This window comes from Rana temporaria, chromosome 3 (assembly GCF_905171775.1).
Source record: "Rana temporaria chromosome 3, aRanTem1.1, whole genome shotgun sequence".
NCBI lineage: Eukaryota > Metazoa > Chordata > Amphibia > Anura > Ranidae > Rana > Rana temporaria.
In genome coordinates this window covers 143,917,940-143,935,261 of record NC_053491.1, presented here as the reverse complement: position 1 = coordinate 143,935,261, position 17,322 = coordinate 143,917,940, and the positions used below count along the sequence as shown (strand labels likewise).

General features: G+C 42.0%; 1 protein-coding gene across 5 annotated transcripts in view; it reads left to right on the top strand.

The window, feature by feature from the left end:
* LRRK2 (leucine rich repeat kinase 2) overlaps positions 1–17,322 on the top strand; it is a 376,481-nt gene that overhangs the window by 209,866 nt on the left and 149,293 nt on the right. For all 5 annotated transcript variants that reach the window (XM_040343608.1, XM_040343610.1, XM_040343612.1 and 2 more), the window contains exons 28-31: positions 2,394–2,487; positions 7,217–7,406; positions 7,485–7,666; positions 12,362–12,591. In XM_040343608.1, the coding sequence (XP_040199542.1) occupies positions 2,394–2,487; positions 7,217–7,406; positions 7,485–7,666; positions 12,362–12,591 (696 nt within the window). The remainder of the gene's footprint in view (positions 1–2,393; positions 2,488–7,216; positions 7,407–7,484; positions 7,667–12,361; positions 12,592–17,322) is intronic.

Here is a 17,322-nt window from a genome sequence, read left to right as displayed (position 1 = left end):
CACCAAATCATCAGAAGCCACCCAGGAGCATCTGCGGGTGAAGGCAATGCATGATTTCTACAGAACTGCCACTGTGGGGGCCATTGATTGCACACATGTGGCACTACCCCCCCCCCGTGACACAGAGCACATATACCGCAATCCGAAGCATGGACGGGCGCATGTCTGGGCGTATTTATGCCATGGGCGTATCTCACTAATTACGCCGGGCCTAGTTCGTATATCACTGATTACGCCGGGCCTAGTTCTGAGCATGCGCAGAGAGGCGCTGAACATAGTCAGCGTCCCGGCACATGCTCCGTCTGTTCGGCCCTTCATTTGCATGGGGTCACGGCTCATTTTAATGGAACACGCCCACTTCCTTCCTACTTTCAATTACGCCGCCTTACGCCTAGGAATTTACGTTGTGCCGGCGCAACGTCGGGCGCAAATACTCTGAGGATACGGTACTTGCCTCTCTAAGTTGAGCCGGCGTAGCGGAAATGAGATGCGCTACGCCGGCCTATATATGCGCCGATGTACGTGGATCTGCCCCCTTATCTTTGGGAATGGATTTGAAAAATTTAAATGTATCTAAATTGTACATTTAGGTTACCTTGGATATGTGTTCTGTGTCATTTGTTGGCATTTCTCAATCCCCCAAGCTAATCTCCATATGCAAGACATCTCTATGTGCCTGCAATGTGGTGGTGGGGTGGGGGCGAGAGAACGGGTTCAAATCCTGAGTGGTGCTACCTACATTTGAACATATGACAGCAACTTACGTATAGGCGACCAATGTTTAAATATTAGTGAAATACAAGTGCATTAAATGCCACCAAGGCCTGTGTCCCTCTGTTCTGGAAACAACAGGCTCCCCCGACCAGCTCAGGCTGGCTGAGAAAAGTAGAAGAGATAAAAACCATGGAGGATTTGGTCCTCACCGCGCAGCTTGATCATGAGAAATTCTCGGAGACCTGGAACATCTGGAACGTGTTCACTTTTTCTGACGAAGGGATGGCCCTTCTGCAACAGTGACTCGGCGGCGGTTCGCCGCTTGACGTCTGTGTTCTTCCCTGCCCCGGCGCCCTCTCTGGACTGACCCCCCCTCCCTCGTGTGTCTGCCCCCCCCCCTTTCTCCCTTTCCTTTTCTTTCTCTTTCTTTTCCCTTTCTTTCTCTGCTTTTTCCTTGCTCCCTATTTTCTCCTCTCTTCTTTTCTTTCCCTCCTCCTATCTACACCTTACTCGCTCTGAGATTCTGTGAGGAAAAGCGAAAAAGGAGTGGAGAGGTCCTATATTGCTAGTCGTTCTTTCTGAGTTGGTATCTCTTACCCTAGATGATGATGTACTGTTGTGCAAAGATCCATTTACATGCAATGTCCTGTTGATGCACTTGTACGCTGCTCTGTGTGACTATACTGACTGTAATGTGGAGGCCTCTCTCCTTGGTGTTACTCAATAACATTTATATTTGAAAAAAATAAGAAATACAAGTGCAATTAAAGCAGTAATAAACCTGAAACCAAAAATGTAATATATTGTGGCTTACCAATCATAAGATGTGGTGGCAGCATCTGTTTTTTCTTTTTTTACTTTTTGTTCTGTTTTCACCTGGTTGATCTAGACAGTAATACCGCTTGCATTTGTGAGACACAACTCCTGGAGGAATGAGTAGAGGAGGCACAGCATACAGCAACATTGTCAGTCGAGGGGGGGTTAATGTTAAATGTATTGGCAGATTTAGAACCACTAACAAATTGAAGCCAAACTCAAACTCACACCCAACACTGTTTTTAGAGCCGATGGTCAGCTTTCTTGCGGTAACAACCAATCCGCTTCGGCTCTCCCATCTCACCGGGAGACCCGAACAAAACCAAAGTCGGGTTTCACTGGGTCTCGGATATAGTAACACGGAAGCGACATCACAATGTAACCTCCAGTTTACTAGAGCCTTAAAGGTGCCATATTTAAAAAAAAATCAGTATTCAAAACAGCCACACTAGGCGTTTTGAATGCTTTTAAGTGCAAAGAAGGGATTTGGGGTCTTATAGAACCCAGATCCCTCCAAAAAAAATACCTGACACGTGACTATTATTGTCACAAGGAATGTTTTGCCTAAATGTAACTATTTTATGGATGGGTTTACTTCCGCTTTAAGTGAGTTGTTTCACCCATGTAAATTGATGTGTTCTGCTGGAAAGCTTGTATTGTGAAAAACAGACCTGCAGGCCGGATCACCAGATGAAAATCCAAGTCCAAAAAAGAAAACTGTAATATGTTTGCTTTTGGGTTTAATACAGCTTTAACTTTTTATTTTGTAATTTTTCAATGCATTCACTTTGGTATTCTATTAGTACCGGTACTTCTTTTTAACTGCTTATGCATAACCTATAATTTTGTTGTTTTTATTTCAGCTGATCTGCCCTGTATGCCTTCGAAGTTAACAACATTAAGGTTATCTCATAATAAATTTGCAGTTGTACCCAAAGAGATCCTTCAGCTTTCACAGTAAGTTTGTAGTTTTGAAACTGAACAATTTCATTTTAGTAAATCTTAAACATTTAAATTGAATAATACCTAAATTTATGTTGCAGATGTGCCTTATGCTTTCATGATTAAAGTGCATCACTAAGCAAAAACGTATCTTAATTGTTTAGTACAGGACACTAGACTTGTAATCTATGAAGGTTATATGAAGGCTATCTTCAGGTGATCAGACATTAGCTAAAAACTTGCTAGGGCTGCCCTCGTACACTTGTATAACCCCACCCAGTCGGGTGATCTTCTGTCCTTTGAAGAAGACTTTTCCTTTTTAGCCATTCATTTTTTTCCTGACACGTATCAAGATCTGACTGTCCTAGGCTATCTAGCAGTTTCTGGATTGGTACCTCTTAGTATTATACTTTGGGAACAATACCCTCACCCCACTGTGTAGGGCTGGCATGTAATGTTTGCTTTGGGTACTGGATCCTGTGTTAGGAGCTCACCTTAACATGAAGTTAATGGAAGTAGTTGGCTGCAGGGTTCTATACAGGTCCAGGGCTGTTGTCTATCTCTATAGTTCCCACACCCTGAAGAACTCTTTAGGGTATTCCAAATATGACAGTTGAAGCCTAGACTCCTAAAGGGCCCAAAGATGTGGGAAAGGTAAGACAGGGTTTTCTTCTTTTCAGCACCAGTTCCTGACTAGTAATATCTTGCACATTGAACAGGAAAATGTGAGGTATTGCTTCACTAACTTTCTTCACTTGCTGAGACAACCTAAAATATATATATATATATTTTTTTAAGTATCTCGGTTTGCGAATGTTGTCTCGCAGAATGAGCAGGATTCAAGCCAAAGCGGTGTGCACTTCCGCGTTTGGCCTGAGGTAGGGAGTCAATTGGAGCCATTCGTAAAATCTTGTAAATACTCTGTTCACGAGCCTTTCCAAGGTTTTCAGAGTTCAGCCGAGCTTTCCGGGTGTTTCCGAGGCTCTCCGTTGTTTGCGGAGGCTAAGGCGGCATGATTTGCATGTGGGCCTGAAAGGACAGTTCAGAGTATGTTACCCCTGGCATGTGGGGACGGACTGATAGATGTGCCATTGATCTTGATAGAGAATTCAGGGGAAGGGGCACGTGGGGGAGGAAATATTAAGAGCTCAGTTTTAGATAGATTCAGTTTGAGGAGATTGATTGGGTGATGTTATAAACCCGTTCATTGTTCCAACGGAAATGCCACACTTTACTGCGATCCTGAGACTGGGGTGGTCTGGGCAAACTGCAACCGTAAACAAACAGGGGGCACCAGCCTAGTGGATTATTCTTGGGTATCCTTTATTGATCAAATCAAAGAGTGTATAATATAATAACAAACTAAACTTTGTACAAGTTCACTAGAACAAATCTAGATACAGAATGCCAGAATTCCTGCATATCCTCTCAACACATCACAAGGAGGAGTTGTACAGGTCTGGAACGCATTTCGAGGGACATGCCCTTTTCCTCAGAGCCCAAGGCTGGTGCACCTTCTGCTTGTTTTTAGTTCCAGATCTTCTAAATTTACCTGTATGTGATGCATTTAGCTTTAGGTAGGTCCATATTCAGAAATCCAGCAGAAGTGCTCTTTTGTAAACCAGACCTCATCTAAACTCTTAACCCATATCTTCACATCTGCCAAAATGACTATTGCAAAAACACTGAAGGCAATACCTTGCCGGGGGTTTAAAAACAGGGTTCCTTGAATGAGGATCAAAACATTAACTGCCTTACATTAAAGGGTACGTTTTTTTACTTTTTTACAGAAGATGATCTGTGCACTGTAAACCACACTAACAGTTCTGGAGCCCGTAAGCATCATAATGCTTGCATCTGTGAACGGTCATTGGTCAGAGTGGCTATGTGACCACCCTTCTTGCTCTTCCTCTTCTGTACAAGTAATTTTGCCCAATAAGTTTAATCGAATCTGGTCTACATGGGTAGGCAAATTTATTGCACCCAAATTCAACTCGAGTCATCTTATGACTATTAGAGCCTCTTAATGACTGGCTCCTTGGTTCCCTTAGGGCCTCTTCTTGACTCGCCTTCCACCTTTCCCGCCTCCCTTGAGGCCCATTACTTGATCCGCCCTCATCCATTCTATCACAACAATACACACGCTGTGCTTGGTGTATTTCCAAACAATGATATGATGGGACAATGCATGGGACCTTTAAAATTTGCATGTACATTTAAAATGGTTGTTAAATGAACCTTTGTGTTTTGTTGGTCTGTTTGATGCACACTACAACTACAAAAAAACACTACATAATGAAATGTTAAGCCCTATATGGCACTCTATACACATTGGGGGGAAAAAAAATTACCAATACTGTACAGACAAATTTGAATCGGCTTCCTGCTGCATTAGTGATGCCTTCGGAGTTTTTATTGTGTGATGTGTATGGATAAGAAACATAAGTAAATGAGTGGTGGAGATTAAAAAAAGAAAAGCCGGCCTCTGGATAAATTGTAAAGACAGAAAGATGTGAAGCAATTAGTTGGTGATCTTGACGAGTTGTATATAAGCCCATTAACCTTTCTACAATTAGAGAGGCTAGTGAATTGGTGAGCGAGTTTTAAAATTTGGGTGGAGGGACTCGGTGGAGTGGATAAGAAGAATGCATAAAAGCTGTGGTTGTCCAAGACTGTCACTTTGGTGGGGTTTTTTTTCAATAGTCTTTTGGGCAATAGGGATTATTTGGGAGATCTAGAATAAATAAATAAATAAAAATATATATATATATATATATATATATATATATATATATATATAGCTTTTTTTCAGGGGGAACTCGGTTCTACCACCTCTGGCTCAGACCCTTTGGTGCCCGCTCAACACAATCGTAAACACAGAAGTCTGGTTTCTGTGTTTACAAGTGACAGCTTTGTAACCCCCTGAACTCTGCACTCTGTATGTAATGCAATTCTGGTATTTAATGCCCCTTTAAGACCCTTCTACTGTTTGTGAAATCTGAACGGGTTGCGGTTGAGTTCCTGCACCTATTTTCTGAGAAAAAAGCTCTGTGTATATATGTGTGTGTGTGTGTGTATATATATATATGTGTATATATATATATATATATATATATATATATATATATATATATATATATATATATATATATATATATATTTATTTATATTTATATATATATTTATATTTTCTCGTGTAAAGGACTAGCGTAGAATGTAGGGCTTTAAGGACACAGCCACTCGCTGGTTCTTCTTTTTAAGGGCTTTGTTTCCCCTTTTTTTATTAACAGCAAGCTCAGCAAACAAACATGGCTTTCCCTTGCAGGAGTTTCCAGCATTCCTTTCAACATCAACAAAATGACATTCAGCCTAGTTGGCTCTCACTTGCAGCACTACTGCTCTGGCCTTACACTCCAGGCCCTTGCCTGTCTCCTACAGACTGTTTCACCGACCACCTGTGTGCATATAGCTAGCAGCCTGCAGTGGCTCCCCCATGGAGCCCTCCTGACTCCTGGTACTCGGACTTAGACTTCCTATCTTCCTGGGTGGAGCCCAGAACTAAGGTCAGGTTGCTACTAAAAGCCCAGCACACACCTGACCAATCAGTATGCTGGCTGTTTTTTAAATTGGGACCCAGAACTGGGGATTTCATCCCACCTGGATCTCTCAGAAATCCCCGGGCTCCAGGTCCCAAAGTGGACTTTTCTAAGAAAGGAGGAAACTGAAAAGACAGTTTCCTCTTCATGTTACAAGCTCCCTGAAGCCCCCCAACCTGCCCGGTATAGAATTCTGGGTAGATTCTGTGGGTGGGTCTGTTTAGCGCTTGGTGAGTGGAGTCGTGATGTCAGTAGACTCCCTGCCTACCTCTACAGTCCCCTTGTCAACATGCATTTTCTCCTGTGTATTTTTTACACTGAACTTCTGCTTTGATTACTAACATCCAGTCAAAACCCTGAAAAGTCACCACATGAGTTCAGCATGCCCAATCATGCTGAGATGTGGAGCAGCCAATCATGGGAGAGCTGGAGAAGAAAGGAGGAGGGGATCTGAAGTACACATAATGCCTCTCTCAGGCTCCTGCATGAGATATGTGAAACGCCTGTCACAACAAGGGGGGAAGAACTGACTCCAATTTCTCTGTGTCAATTTTATCTCGCTAAAAAAAAATTAAAGGACTGCTCATGGCTGGATTAACGCTTTGTGACCAGACTGAGCACAGATGACATGAAATCGTATACTGTACAAGGTGCAAGCCTTAATAAAAAATAAATAAATTGGGTTTACATCCACTTTAAGGAGGAGCAGCTTTTTGGCAAAAAAAATGCTTGAAACAACTAAATGCCTCTAAATGTGTGTTAATAGCGTATAGCATTTGGCATTAAATAATAATTTCAATGACCAGAATTATTATGCTGGACACTGAAATCAAGTGATGCTCCTAAACACATCAATACATTTACAAAAATGTGCCTACATCTTGGATGCTGGTTTTCTTTTGCCAGGAGAAAGGCATTTAGGAGAGCTTGGTGGCCTGTATTTTTTTGCATTTTCTTTGCAATTAGGTCTGTTATCTGACCCTTCTGAAATCTATGGCTGAAATGGTTCTAATACATTAGTTATGTTTATGATTGTGCTTTTCAGGGACATTGCTCTTAAATATGTGGTAGGCTCGGATTTGCTATATTTCATCTGTTGTGATAAATGGCAAATACTATTTTTTTTTTTTTTTTACTTTTGATTGAAGCTTACGAACAGTGGATTTAAGCAGTAATCGTATAGAAAATCTACCAAGCCCATTAGAGTGGGCTTCATTGAATTTACGGGAAGTTATCTTGAACTACAATCAGATTTCCATCTTAAATCTGGACTGCAAAAATCCAAGCAGATGGTCAAGGCTGGAGAAACTGCAGCTATCTCACAATAAACTCAAAGAGGTAAAATGTGTTGCAAAATGGTGATGTTTGTGTCATTATTTATACCATCTTTGATTATTATATGTCATTCTCTTCCAGATCCCCCCTGAAATTGGATTTCTTATAAACATCACATGCTTTGATGTGAGCCACAATCCAGACTTGAGATCATTTCCAGATGAAATGGGAAAGCTTTCTAAAGCTTGGGATCTTTCACTAGAGGGTTTAAATCTGGACTTTGACTTGAAACATATAGGCTGCAAGGCCAAAGACCTAATTAGGTATTTTCCACCCGCTTTCAGATTATTATTTTTTTCTTGTGATAATGTAACAAATATACAGTATATCTCTAATCTAAATGCCAAATTTGATGCTGCAAAGGATACAGTGGTCATATTTTAGGCTTCATTCACACATCTGTATTAAGGCTAAGTTCACCTTTAGGAACATGTTACACCCACATTTAGGGTGTAACATGCTCCTAATGACTCACCTACCGCTGCCAGCACTTTGTAAAAATGGCCTGGAAATCTTCTCCCCCACACATTTCCTCCACCCACACATTTCCGCATCCATTCATTCACAGTTTGAATGAATTAGACTGCAAGTACTGTCAGCCGTTGTGGGCAATGTCTTGAAGTTCTAAATGAACTGCAAGGGCACCGATGAGCACTCTTAGTCCATAGTATCGGAGGTCAGGGCAGACAGCTCACTGAGAGTCTGCAGGATATATGCATTTGTACTGCATTACAATGCTTTAACCGGTTCCCAGACGTTTTACATACTTTTACTGCAACACAATGGCACCGTTGCGTGAAACCCTGTACGGGTACTGGGTTACCTTTAAGAGCCATCAGAGGGCATGTGCCTGCGGAGAGCGTGATCGCCATCGGCCACACGCGACCGCGTACCTGAGAGCCAGCGCGGGGATTTGTGTGTGTGTGTGTGTGTGTGTGTGTGCGCAAATACAAACCACTGTTCTTTCAGGGGAGAGGAGACATATCATTTGATCCTCCCCCAGTCAGTCCTATCCCCTCACAGTTAGAACACATCTAGGGAACAGACATTTAACCCCTTGATCGCCAACTGTTAACCTCTTCCCTACCAGTGACATTTATTTATAGCATATTTATAGCACTGATTGCTGTATAAATGTCAATGGTCCCAAAAATGTGTCAAAAGTATCCGATATGTCCGTCGCAATGTCGCAGTACCGCTAAAAAGCACAGATTACTGCCATTACTAGTAAAAAATAAATAGTTAAAATGCCATAAATTTTTCCCATGTTTGTAGACACTATAACTTTTGCGCATACCAATCAATATACGCTTATTTTATTATTATTTTTTTACCAAAAATATGTAGAAGAATATATATTGGCCTAAACTAATGAAGACGTTTTTATTTATTTTTTTTAAATATGGGGACATTTATTATAGCAAAAATATTATAATATTATTTATTTATTTTCAAAATTTTTGCTCTTTTTAATAGCGCAAAAAATTAAAACCGCAGAGGTGATCAAATACCACCATGAGAAAGCTCTATTTGTGGGAGGAATTTTTGGTTTAGGTACAGCATTGCATGACTGCACAATTGTCCGTTAAAGTGGCGCAGTGCTAAATTGTAAAAAGTGCTCTGGTCAGAAAGGCTGTAAAATCTTACGGGGCTTAAGTGGTTAAAGGCTGCTTTTTTTTTTTTTTTTTACCTGCAAATATATGTGCATGTCTTATTTATTTATTATAAGGTGAACTTTGAACTTATCCTTTAACCACTTAACCACCAGCCGCCGTCATATAACGGCGGCAAGGTGGTTGCTTAACTGGGGGTCGCCGTTATTTAACGGCGCCCACCAGAAGCAGTAATGTGCGCCGCCTCGGGCGCGCACACTGAAAATTCTGTGCGCGCCGGGTCTATGAGACCCGGCGCTACACAGATCTCGGTAACTGACCGACAACAGCGGTCTTTTACCATGTGATCGCGCCGTCCAATGACGGCGCGATCACAGGTAAACAAACCGGCGTCATTTGATGACGCCGGTTCCTCCCTCCTCTCGCTGTACCGATCGGTACAGTGTGAGAGGAGAGCGTGGATGGCAGCAGCAGTGTGGGATGGATCTGTGACTATTGCAGTCACAGATCCATCCATCCCTGCTCAGCCATCCCTGCATTAACCCCTGCAATACTCTGCCTTCCCTGCGCAATACTCTGCAATGCTCTGCCTTCCCTGCGCAATTACTCTGCAATACCCCCTGCGCAATACTCTGCAATACCCCCGCGCGATACTCTGCAATACCCCCGCGCGATACTCTGCAATACCCCCGCGCGATACTCTGAAGTACCCCCCGCGCGATACTCTGCAATACCCCCCGCGCAATAGAAAAATTAAGCGTAAAAAATGTTTGTTTGCCACAAAATTGCGTGGTTTTATGTGAGTATGATGTTTAGAAGCTTATGAGAGAACTCATTCTATTGTGTGGCATCAGTGGCAGTGCATCCATAGAGGGCGCAGTAGTGCCGCCCCCTCTCGCTCCTGCACCACCACTGAATACAATACATAGGTTCATGCATTGCATGAATCTATGTATTGTCGCTGCCGCCCACTATTCAGATGGCCGGCCCCCTGGTGAGCTCCGGCCATCTGAATAACAGCAGCTGGTTGGCTTTGGAAGTGCCTATCAGAGTCTGAGGGCTGTAATCGGCTTCCAAATAGTTAACCAGGGGACGCACGGGATGTGCGTTCCCTGGTTAACACTGACAGGCGTCTCAGCCAATCAGGTTCACCGGTTCTGGTAACCGGTAACCTGATTGGCTGAAGCATCATCGAGGGCGGGAGAAGACATCGAGGGACGGTGGAAGGAGGATGGCTGACCCCAGAAAGGTAAGGGGGAGTTAAGGGGGCAATCTGGCAGCATTTTACAGGGCATAGTGGCGACAATTGATAGGCACAGTGGCTGCGTTTGGCATGGCACAGTGGCGACAATTGATGGGCACAGTGGCGACAATTGATGGGCACACTGGCGACTATTAATGGGCACAGTGGCAACAATTGATGGGCACAGTGGCTGCGTTTGGCATGACACAGTGGTGACAATTGATGGGCACAGTGGTGACAATTGATGGGCACAGTGGTGGCAATTGATGGGCACAGTGGTGACAATTGATGGCACAGTGGCTGTGTTTGATGGCATGGCACAGTGGTGACAATTGGCACAATGGCTGTGTTTGGCATGGCACAGTGATGACAATTGATGGGCACAGTGGCGATAAATGATGGCACAGTGGCTGCATTTGATGGCATGGTACAGTGGCGACAATTGATGGCATGGCACAGTGGCGACAATTGATGGCATGGCACAGTGGCTGCGTTTTGATGGGCACAGTGATGCTGCAATTGTGTTTTTTTTCGTTTGTTTGCGCCCCCCCAAATTTTTTTTTTATTCAAAAAAATTAGTGTTGTCATTCATATAAATAGAAGGGACAATGTTAAACAGTGTGTGTTTAGTATCACTTTAAAGTGACATCTGTTTCAGAGAGAGTCTTGCAAAATTAAACTTGTGTGTTCATTTTTAAATAATTTTTATAAAGCTTTTATTTTAATAAAAGGAATGATTGCTGTGTGCATTAGAGACAGATTTCAAAACCGGATACATTTCAAGTAAGAAAACCTAGCAACCTCCTGCTCACTTGTTGACTGCTAGTGCAAATAAAGATGTTCCTTCTCTGAGTAATTTAGCTGTGTAAGATCTCATGCACACAGGGCTTACAAAACACTGCTTTTTTTTTTTTAAGCACGTAAAAGCACCTTTATGTTGGCCTATGTGGCAATGCACATATAGGAAAAAAATATATCTCCAGTGTGTTTTGAGCAGAAAAAAAACTCTATATGTGCATAGATGCCCCTAATGACCTAGTCATCACCCCCTTCCTGCCCAGACCAATTTTTAGTTTTCAGCGCTGTTGCACTTTGAAGGACAATTGCGTGGTCATGCAAAACTGTACCCAAACAAAATCTTTTTTCCCCCCCCCCCCCCCCACAAATAGAGCTTTCGTTTGGTGGTATTTGATCATCTCTGCGGTTTTTATTTTTTGCGCTATAAACAAAAGAGCGACAATTAAAAAAAAAAAAAAAACACTATTTTTTTATTTAATAAATATCACAATTAAAAAAAAAAAAAAAAAAAATTTTCCTCAGTTTAGGCCGATATGTATTCTTCTACATATTTTTGGTAAAAAAAAAATCGCAATAATCGTATATTGATTGGTTTGCGCAAAAGTTATAGTGTCTACAAAATAGGTGATGGATTTATGGCATTTTTATTTTATACATTTTTTTACTAGTATTGGCGGCGATTTGCGATTTTAATTTTTTTTATTTTTTTTACTGTGACCGTGACATTGCGGCTAACACATCGGACACTTTTGACACGTTTTTGGGACCATTCACATTTATACAGCGATTAATGCTATAAATATGCATTGATTACTGTGTAAATGTGACTGGCAGGGAAGGGGTTAACCACTAGGGGGCGCTGAAGGGGTTAATATGTTCCCTAAGGTGTGTTCTAACTGTAGGGGGGAGGGGACTCACAAGGGGAGGAGACCGATGTGTGTTCCTCTGTACTGGGAACACACATTGGTCTCCTCACCGCTGACAGGAGGTGGATCTGTGTGTTTACACACACAGATCGACACTCCTGCCATGATTACCGGCAATTGCGGGTGCCCAGCGGGAATCGCGGCCGCCAGGCACCCGTGCTAGGCCACGAGCGTTGCCGCGCGCGCCCTAGATCACCGGGAGCACAGGACGTCATATGACGTCCTCCCGGATCGAGAGAGGGTTCCTGCCGGCGTCATTTTACAATGCGCCGGTAGGGAAGTGGTTAATAATATGGCTAACTAATACATAACAGCAAATAATACAGTGCATAATAAATACTTTTCTGCCATGTTTGTAAATCTTTCACTTGATTTTAGATTTCTTCAGCAGCGCTTGAAAAAGGCAGGTCCTTATAATCGTATGAAGCTGTTGATCATGGGAAACACAGGATGTGGAAAAACAACACTAGTTCAGCAACTAATGAAAGAGAAGCGCCCAGGAAAAGGACCTGAAAAGGCCACTATTGGAATAGATGTAAAGGATTGGCCCATTTTGATCAGAGGGAAAGTTAAAAAGGAAATTACACTGAATGTGTGGGACTTTGCAGGTACTAACTGATTTTTATTTTTTTATTTTTTCACTTGTTCAAATTTTTTATTGAAGGGAAGCACAATAAGTCGCAATAAAATGCATGCGACATAAGTCGTCCCCCAAGTGAGGAGTAGACAGTGGTAGTATAGCGACATAATGCAATGGTAGGAATGCAGCCCTTTGTAACAAAACATCAAGAACCGCAAAGCATAAAAAGTCCTCATAAGGTTACTTGTGTGAGTGAATAAAATATTAAATATTGATAAATTAAATCCAGAAGCCGTAATGATTCCTATAAACAGAGGCTAATTACCAAGGGTTCCAGTCTGAATTGCGAGATTAACAAACGGATATCTGCGAGTTCTCGAAACGGATAAAGGATAAAGTGCAGGATAAATACAAGAGTGTTTGGAGGCTTGCAGTTGGAGGCAAATGTCCAGCCTCTGCATGATGGGCTGACAAATTGGTTCAAGCTGGGAAGTTCGTATACAGAGGAGAAGAGCTAAAAGGTGAAGGAAGTGGCGAAAAGGATAGTTAAGAAAGATGGGGAATGTAGCTCAGAAGGAAGAGGTGGAGGTGTGTATCTGGTCTCTATGGGTAAACAAAGTTACAAAAAAGGCTATTCAGGGAACAAGTAATGCGTCCTCGAAGTCAAAGGGAAGGTAGTGGTCGACCTAGGGTTTCCAAAGGAGTTCTAGATAGTTTACCCTGTCTAAGAGAACTGCATCTATTTTGACGTGGATCATGGCTCTGGTAACTATTCTTTGTTTCCAAGACATTGAGGTGGGGGGTTTTCCAGGCCTTCGCAATGGTTTGCTTTGCAGCAGTCATGACTTGCAGGAGTAACTTGAATTGGAGAGAAGTTGCATCAGGAGGTTTCTTAACAAGTAGAGCCATGGATGGGTCGGGGGCTAAGGTGTTGCCAATAAGGGTGGAGAGAATATAATTTCAGCCCAAATGATTGGGTTAGTGGGCAGCTTCACCAAATATGAAGGTGCGTGCCAATAGCAGCCCCGCAAACAAGCGTAAGAGTAGGACGGAAGGTATATGGTAATCCAGGAAGGTACCAGGTACCAGCACATCAATACTTTGTAATTTGTTTCTGAGGCTACAACCATTCTGTGAGGCAGATTTTGTGGTAGGCCAAAAGTTGGTAGCATCTATTTTTGGATTTCTCCAAGATCTTTTTTTTTTTTTTTCTTGCATTTCCAACTACAGCATAGGGTACACAGTAATAAACAAAGGAGCTACAACAAGTTTAACAGAAACATCAAGATACTTTACAGAGTACGCACATTAGATCTTTGACATCATCTATGTAACAATTCAGGCATTTGCATCCAGTTCAAAACATGTTGTTAAAATTGGAAGTGGGGAACAAAGGTGGAATAGAATGACATGGCAAGAAAATGGTAAAATGGTAGGTGCTTAAGACCCGATTGGGTAACAATAGATGGTACACTAAGGGTGTCTAGGAGTGTAAAATCAAATCCTAAATGGAGAATGCTGTCCATCCAGGACTGTTACATTTTAGTATATTTGGGGACTCTTGTAGTATAGCTGTAATTTTACCATTAATCATAGTACGAGTGACCCAGTTCGTAGTTTGTGAGACTTAAGGCACGTACACGCGATCAGATTTTCAGATGGGAAATGTGTAATAGCAGGCTGTTGTCAGAAAATCCGACCATTTGTATGCTTTATCGGACAATTGTTGGCTTTTCCGCTGACAAATGTTGGATAGCATGCTTTAAAATTGTCCGCCAACAAATATGTGGTGTTGGATTATCCGATTGTGTTTACACAAGTCCTTTGGACAAAACGCCAAAGTACAAACACACATGCTCAGAAGCAATGCTAACCATGACACAACATTGGCAAAAGTTGTCCAAAGAGTGGCGCTAAAGAGTTGAAAAACCAAGTAGTTTCATGTTTGTTGGCCGACAATTCTTTGCCATTTGTATGCAAGACAAGTTCCTGGCCAACGCCCTTCGGACAAAAGTCCTATGCTTTAATGAAAATCTGATCGTGTGTACGAGGTTTACATTTCAGTGTTGTGGTGTTCATTAGCCACCATTGAAAAAAATGTGAAGTGAGCGCTAAAACAAAATTATAAAGCTGCAAGCAAAACGCAATATAAAAAGTGCTTCAAATCAATAAGCATACAAAATGTGCAGTGCTGTGATATGTGCAGAAAAAAAAAAAACATTCAATATAAATAAAAATAGTCCTTCTGTATTATTCCCAAAAAATAACACAAATCATCCAGTGATCCAACTTAGTAGGTACAAAAATGTTCAGCCAATATAAGGATTGAAGGCTTACCGGAATTATTGGCTACACAATTAAGTGCAGCAAACACGCATGAGTTTGTCAGACTTTCAAACAGAATTGACTAACTATTGGACACACCCACCACACATGCAAGTGGGTACCCATTTCTTTGCAGTCCCGGAAGCATGTAGATATAATAGAATAATTTGGAGCAAATTTAGAAATTTGGGCTGGGTCCAAATACCTTTACAGAAGGCCTCCAATGCAGCGATACTCATTGAGCATGATTTTGTGGCATACAATATTTTGGTCAATTCCTTAGCTTCTAGAGTGACACTGAGATCAGTTTACCATTTGGTAACATAAGATGTGGATAAAGTTATGAAAGCATCTAAAGGTATAGCTTTGAGATGAGGTCTGGAGATTGGGGGTCCCTATCGCAGATATGTTCAAATCTGGTGAGCTGGTCCATGGAATAACGAAAGGGTGTGCTAGAGTGAAAAAAGTGTTCAACCTTGAGTTAATGGACAATTTCAGCAGTGGATGGCTTAAAGTGTTCACACGTTAATCCTTAACCACTTCAGCCCTGGACCCTTTTGCTGGTCAATGACCGGGCCACTTTTTGCGTTTCGGCACTGCGTCGCTTTAACTGACAATTGCGCGGTCGTGCTAAGTGGCTCCCAAACAAAATTGGCGCCCTTTTTTTTCCACAAATAGAGCTTTCTTTTGGTGGTATTTGTTCACCTCTTCGTTTTTTATTATTTTGCGCTATAAACAAAAATAGGGCGACAATTTTGAAAAAAAAAATGAATATTTTTTTACTTTTTGCTGTAATAACCCCAAATATATATATATAAAAAAAAAAATGTTCCTCAGTTTAGGCCGACGCGTATTCTGCTACATATTTTTCATTAAAAAAAAATCGCAATAAGCGTTTGGTTTGGGCAAAAGTTATAGCGCCTGCAAAATAGGGGATAGTTTTATGGCATTTTTATTAATATATTTTTTTTACTAGTAATGGCGGCGATCAGCGATTTTTATCGGTATTGCGACCTTATGGCGGACACTTCGGACACTTTTGACACATTTTTGTGACCATTGTCATTTTTATAGCGATCAGTGCTATAAAAATGTCACTGGCAGCGAAGGGGTTAACACTAGGGGGCAAGGAAGGGGTTAATTATGTTCCCTAGGTGTGTTCTAACTGAAGGGGGGATGGGACTGACTAGGAGAAATGACAGATCGCTGTTCATACATTGTATGAACAGACGAACAGTAATTTCTCCCCCTGTAATGGGCGACCACCGGTGATGGCGCCCGCCGGAGGCTGAAATGCGAAATGACGTATACCTATGTGATTTTGCGCAGCCGACCTGCCGCCGTATAACTGCTGGTCGACTGGTCGGCTAGTGGGTAAAGGTAAAAAAAAAATCCCTAAATGGGTTCCTTTACCTTTGTGCAGTCCTCCTTCACTTACCTCATTCTTAGATTTTGCTTTTAAATGTCCTTATTTCTTCTGAGAAATCCTCACTTCCTGTTCTTTTGTCTGTAACTACACACAGTAATGCAAGGCTTTCTTCCTGGTGTGGAGAAAGCCTCTTGAGGGGGCGAGCAGGCAAGTCAGGACACTCTCTACTTTGGGGATAGAGAAAGGAGCTGTGTGTTAGTGGGTGTCCTGACACTCCTGCTCGCCCCCTCCCCCCTCAAGAGGCTTTCTCCACACCAGGGAGAAAGCCTCGCATTACGGTGTATAGTTAGACAGAAGAACAGGAAGTGAAGTTTAATAGGGACATTTAAAAGAAAAATGGAAGGATGAGGTAAGTGAAGGAGGACTGCACTAAGGTAAAGGAAGTTATTTAGGGAATTTTTTTTTACCTTTACAACCCTTTTTAATTGGGTACATTTAGGTCTGATCGTGTTCAAAAAGAGGTATCAAAAATATAAGCTAAATAGAATGAGGGGTTCTGCATAAAAGAAAGCTTTGGGGCATGAGGAGAGAGAAGTACTGAGTGGTGTTTACAGTGATAAATAGTGTTGCGCTATGCAATGATCCGGAAGAGAGAAATTCCAGTGGTCCATAAAGAAAATAATTGGGGGGAGTCTGGTGCATCTGCCGATGCCGTGACCTGCCACGATTTAACCGTTCTGTCCATACCATTGCCCTGGAAAGTACAGCGGATAAATGGAGTAACCTGTGCCCAGTGAAAGCACTTTTGAGACCTGTATATTCATTTATATGGGTCCAATATTCAGGTGAGCGGGTATGTCTACTGTTGGTTGAGCACTCTTGATTTAAGGTGGAGTATGGAATTAATGACAAAATCTTCACGTGATGGCTCGTTATTTTATCACGAACACTTTTTTCTAATTTATTCCACTGGAAGACATATAGGGGTTTATTTACAAAAGGCAAATCCACTTTGCACTACTAGTGCACTTGAAAGTGCAGTCACTTTAATTCTGATAAGTAGGT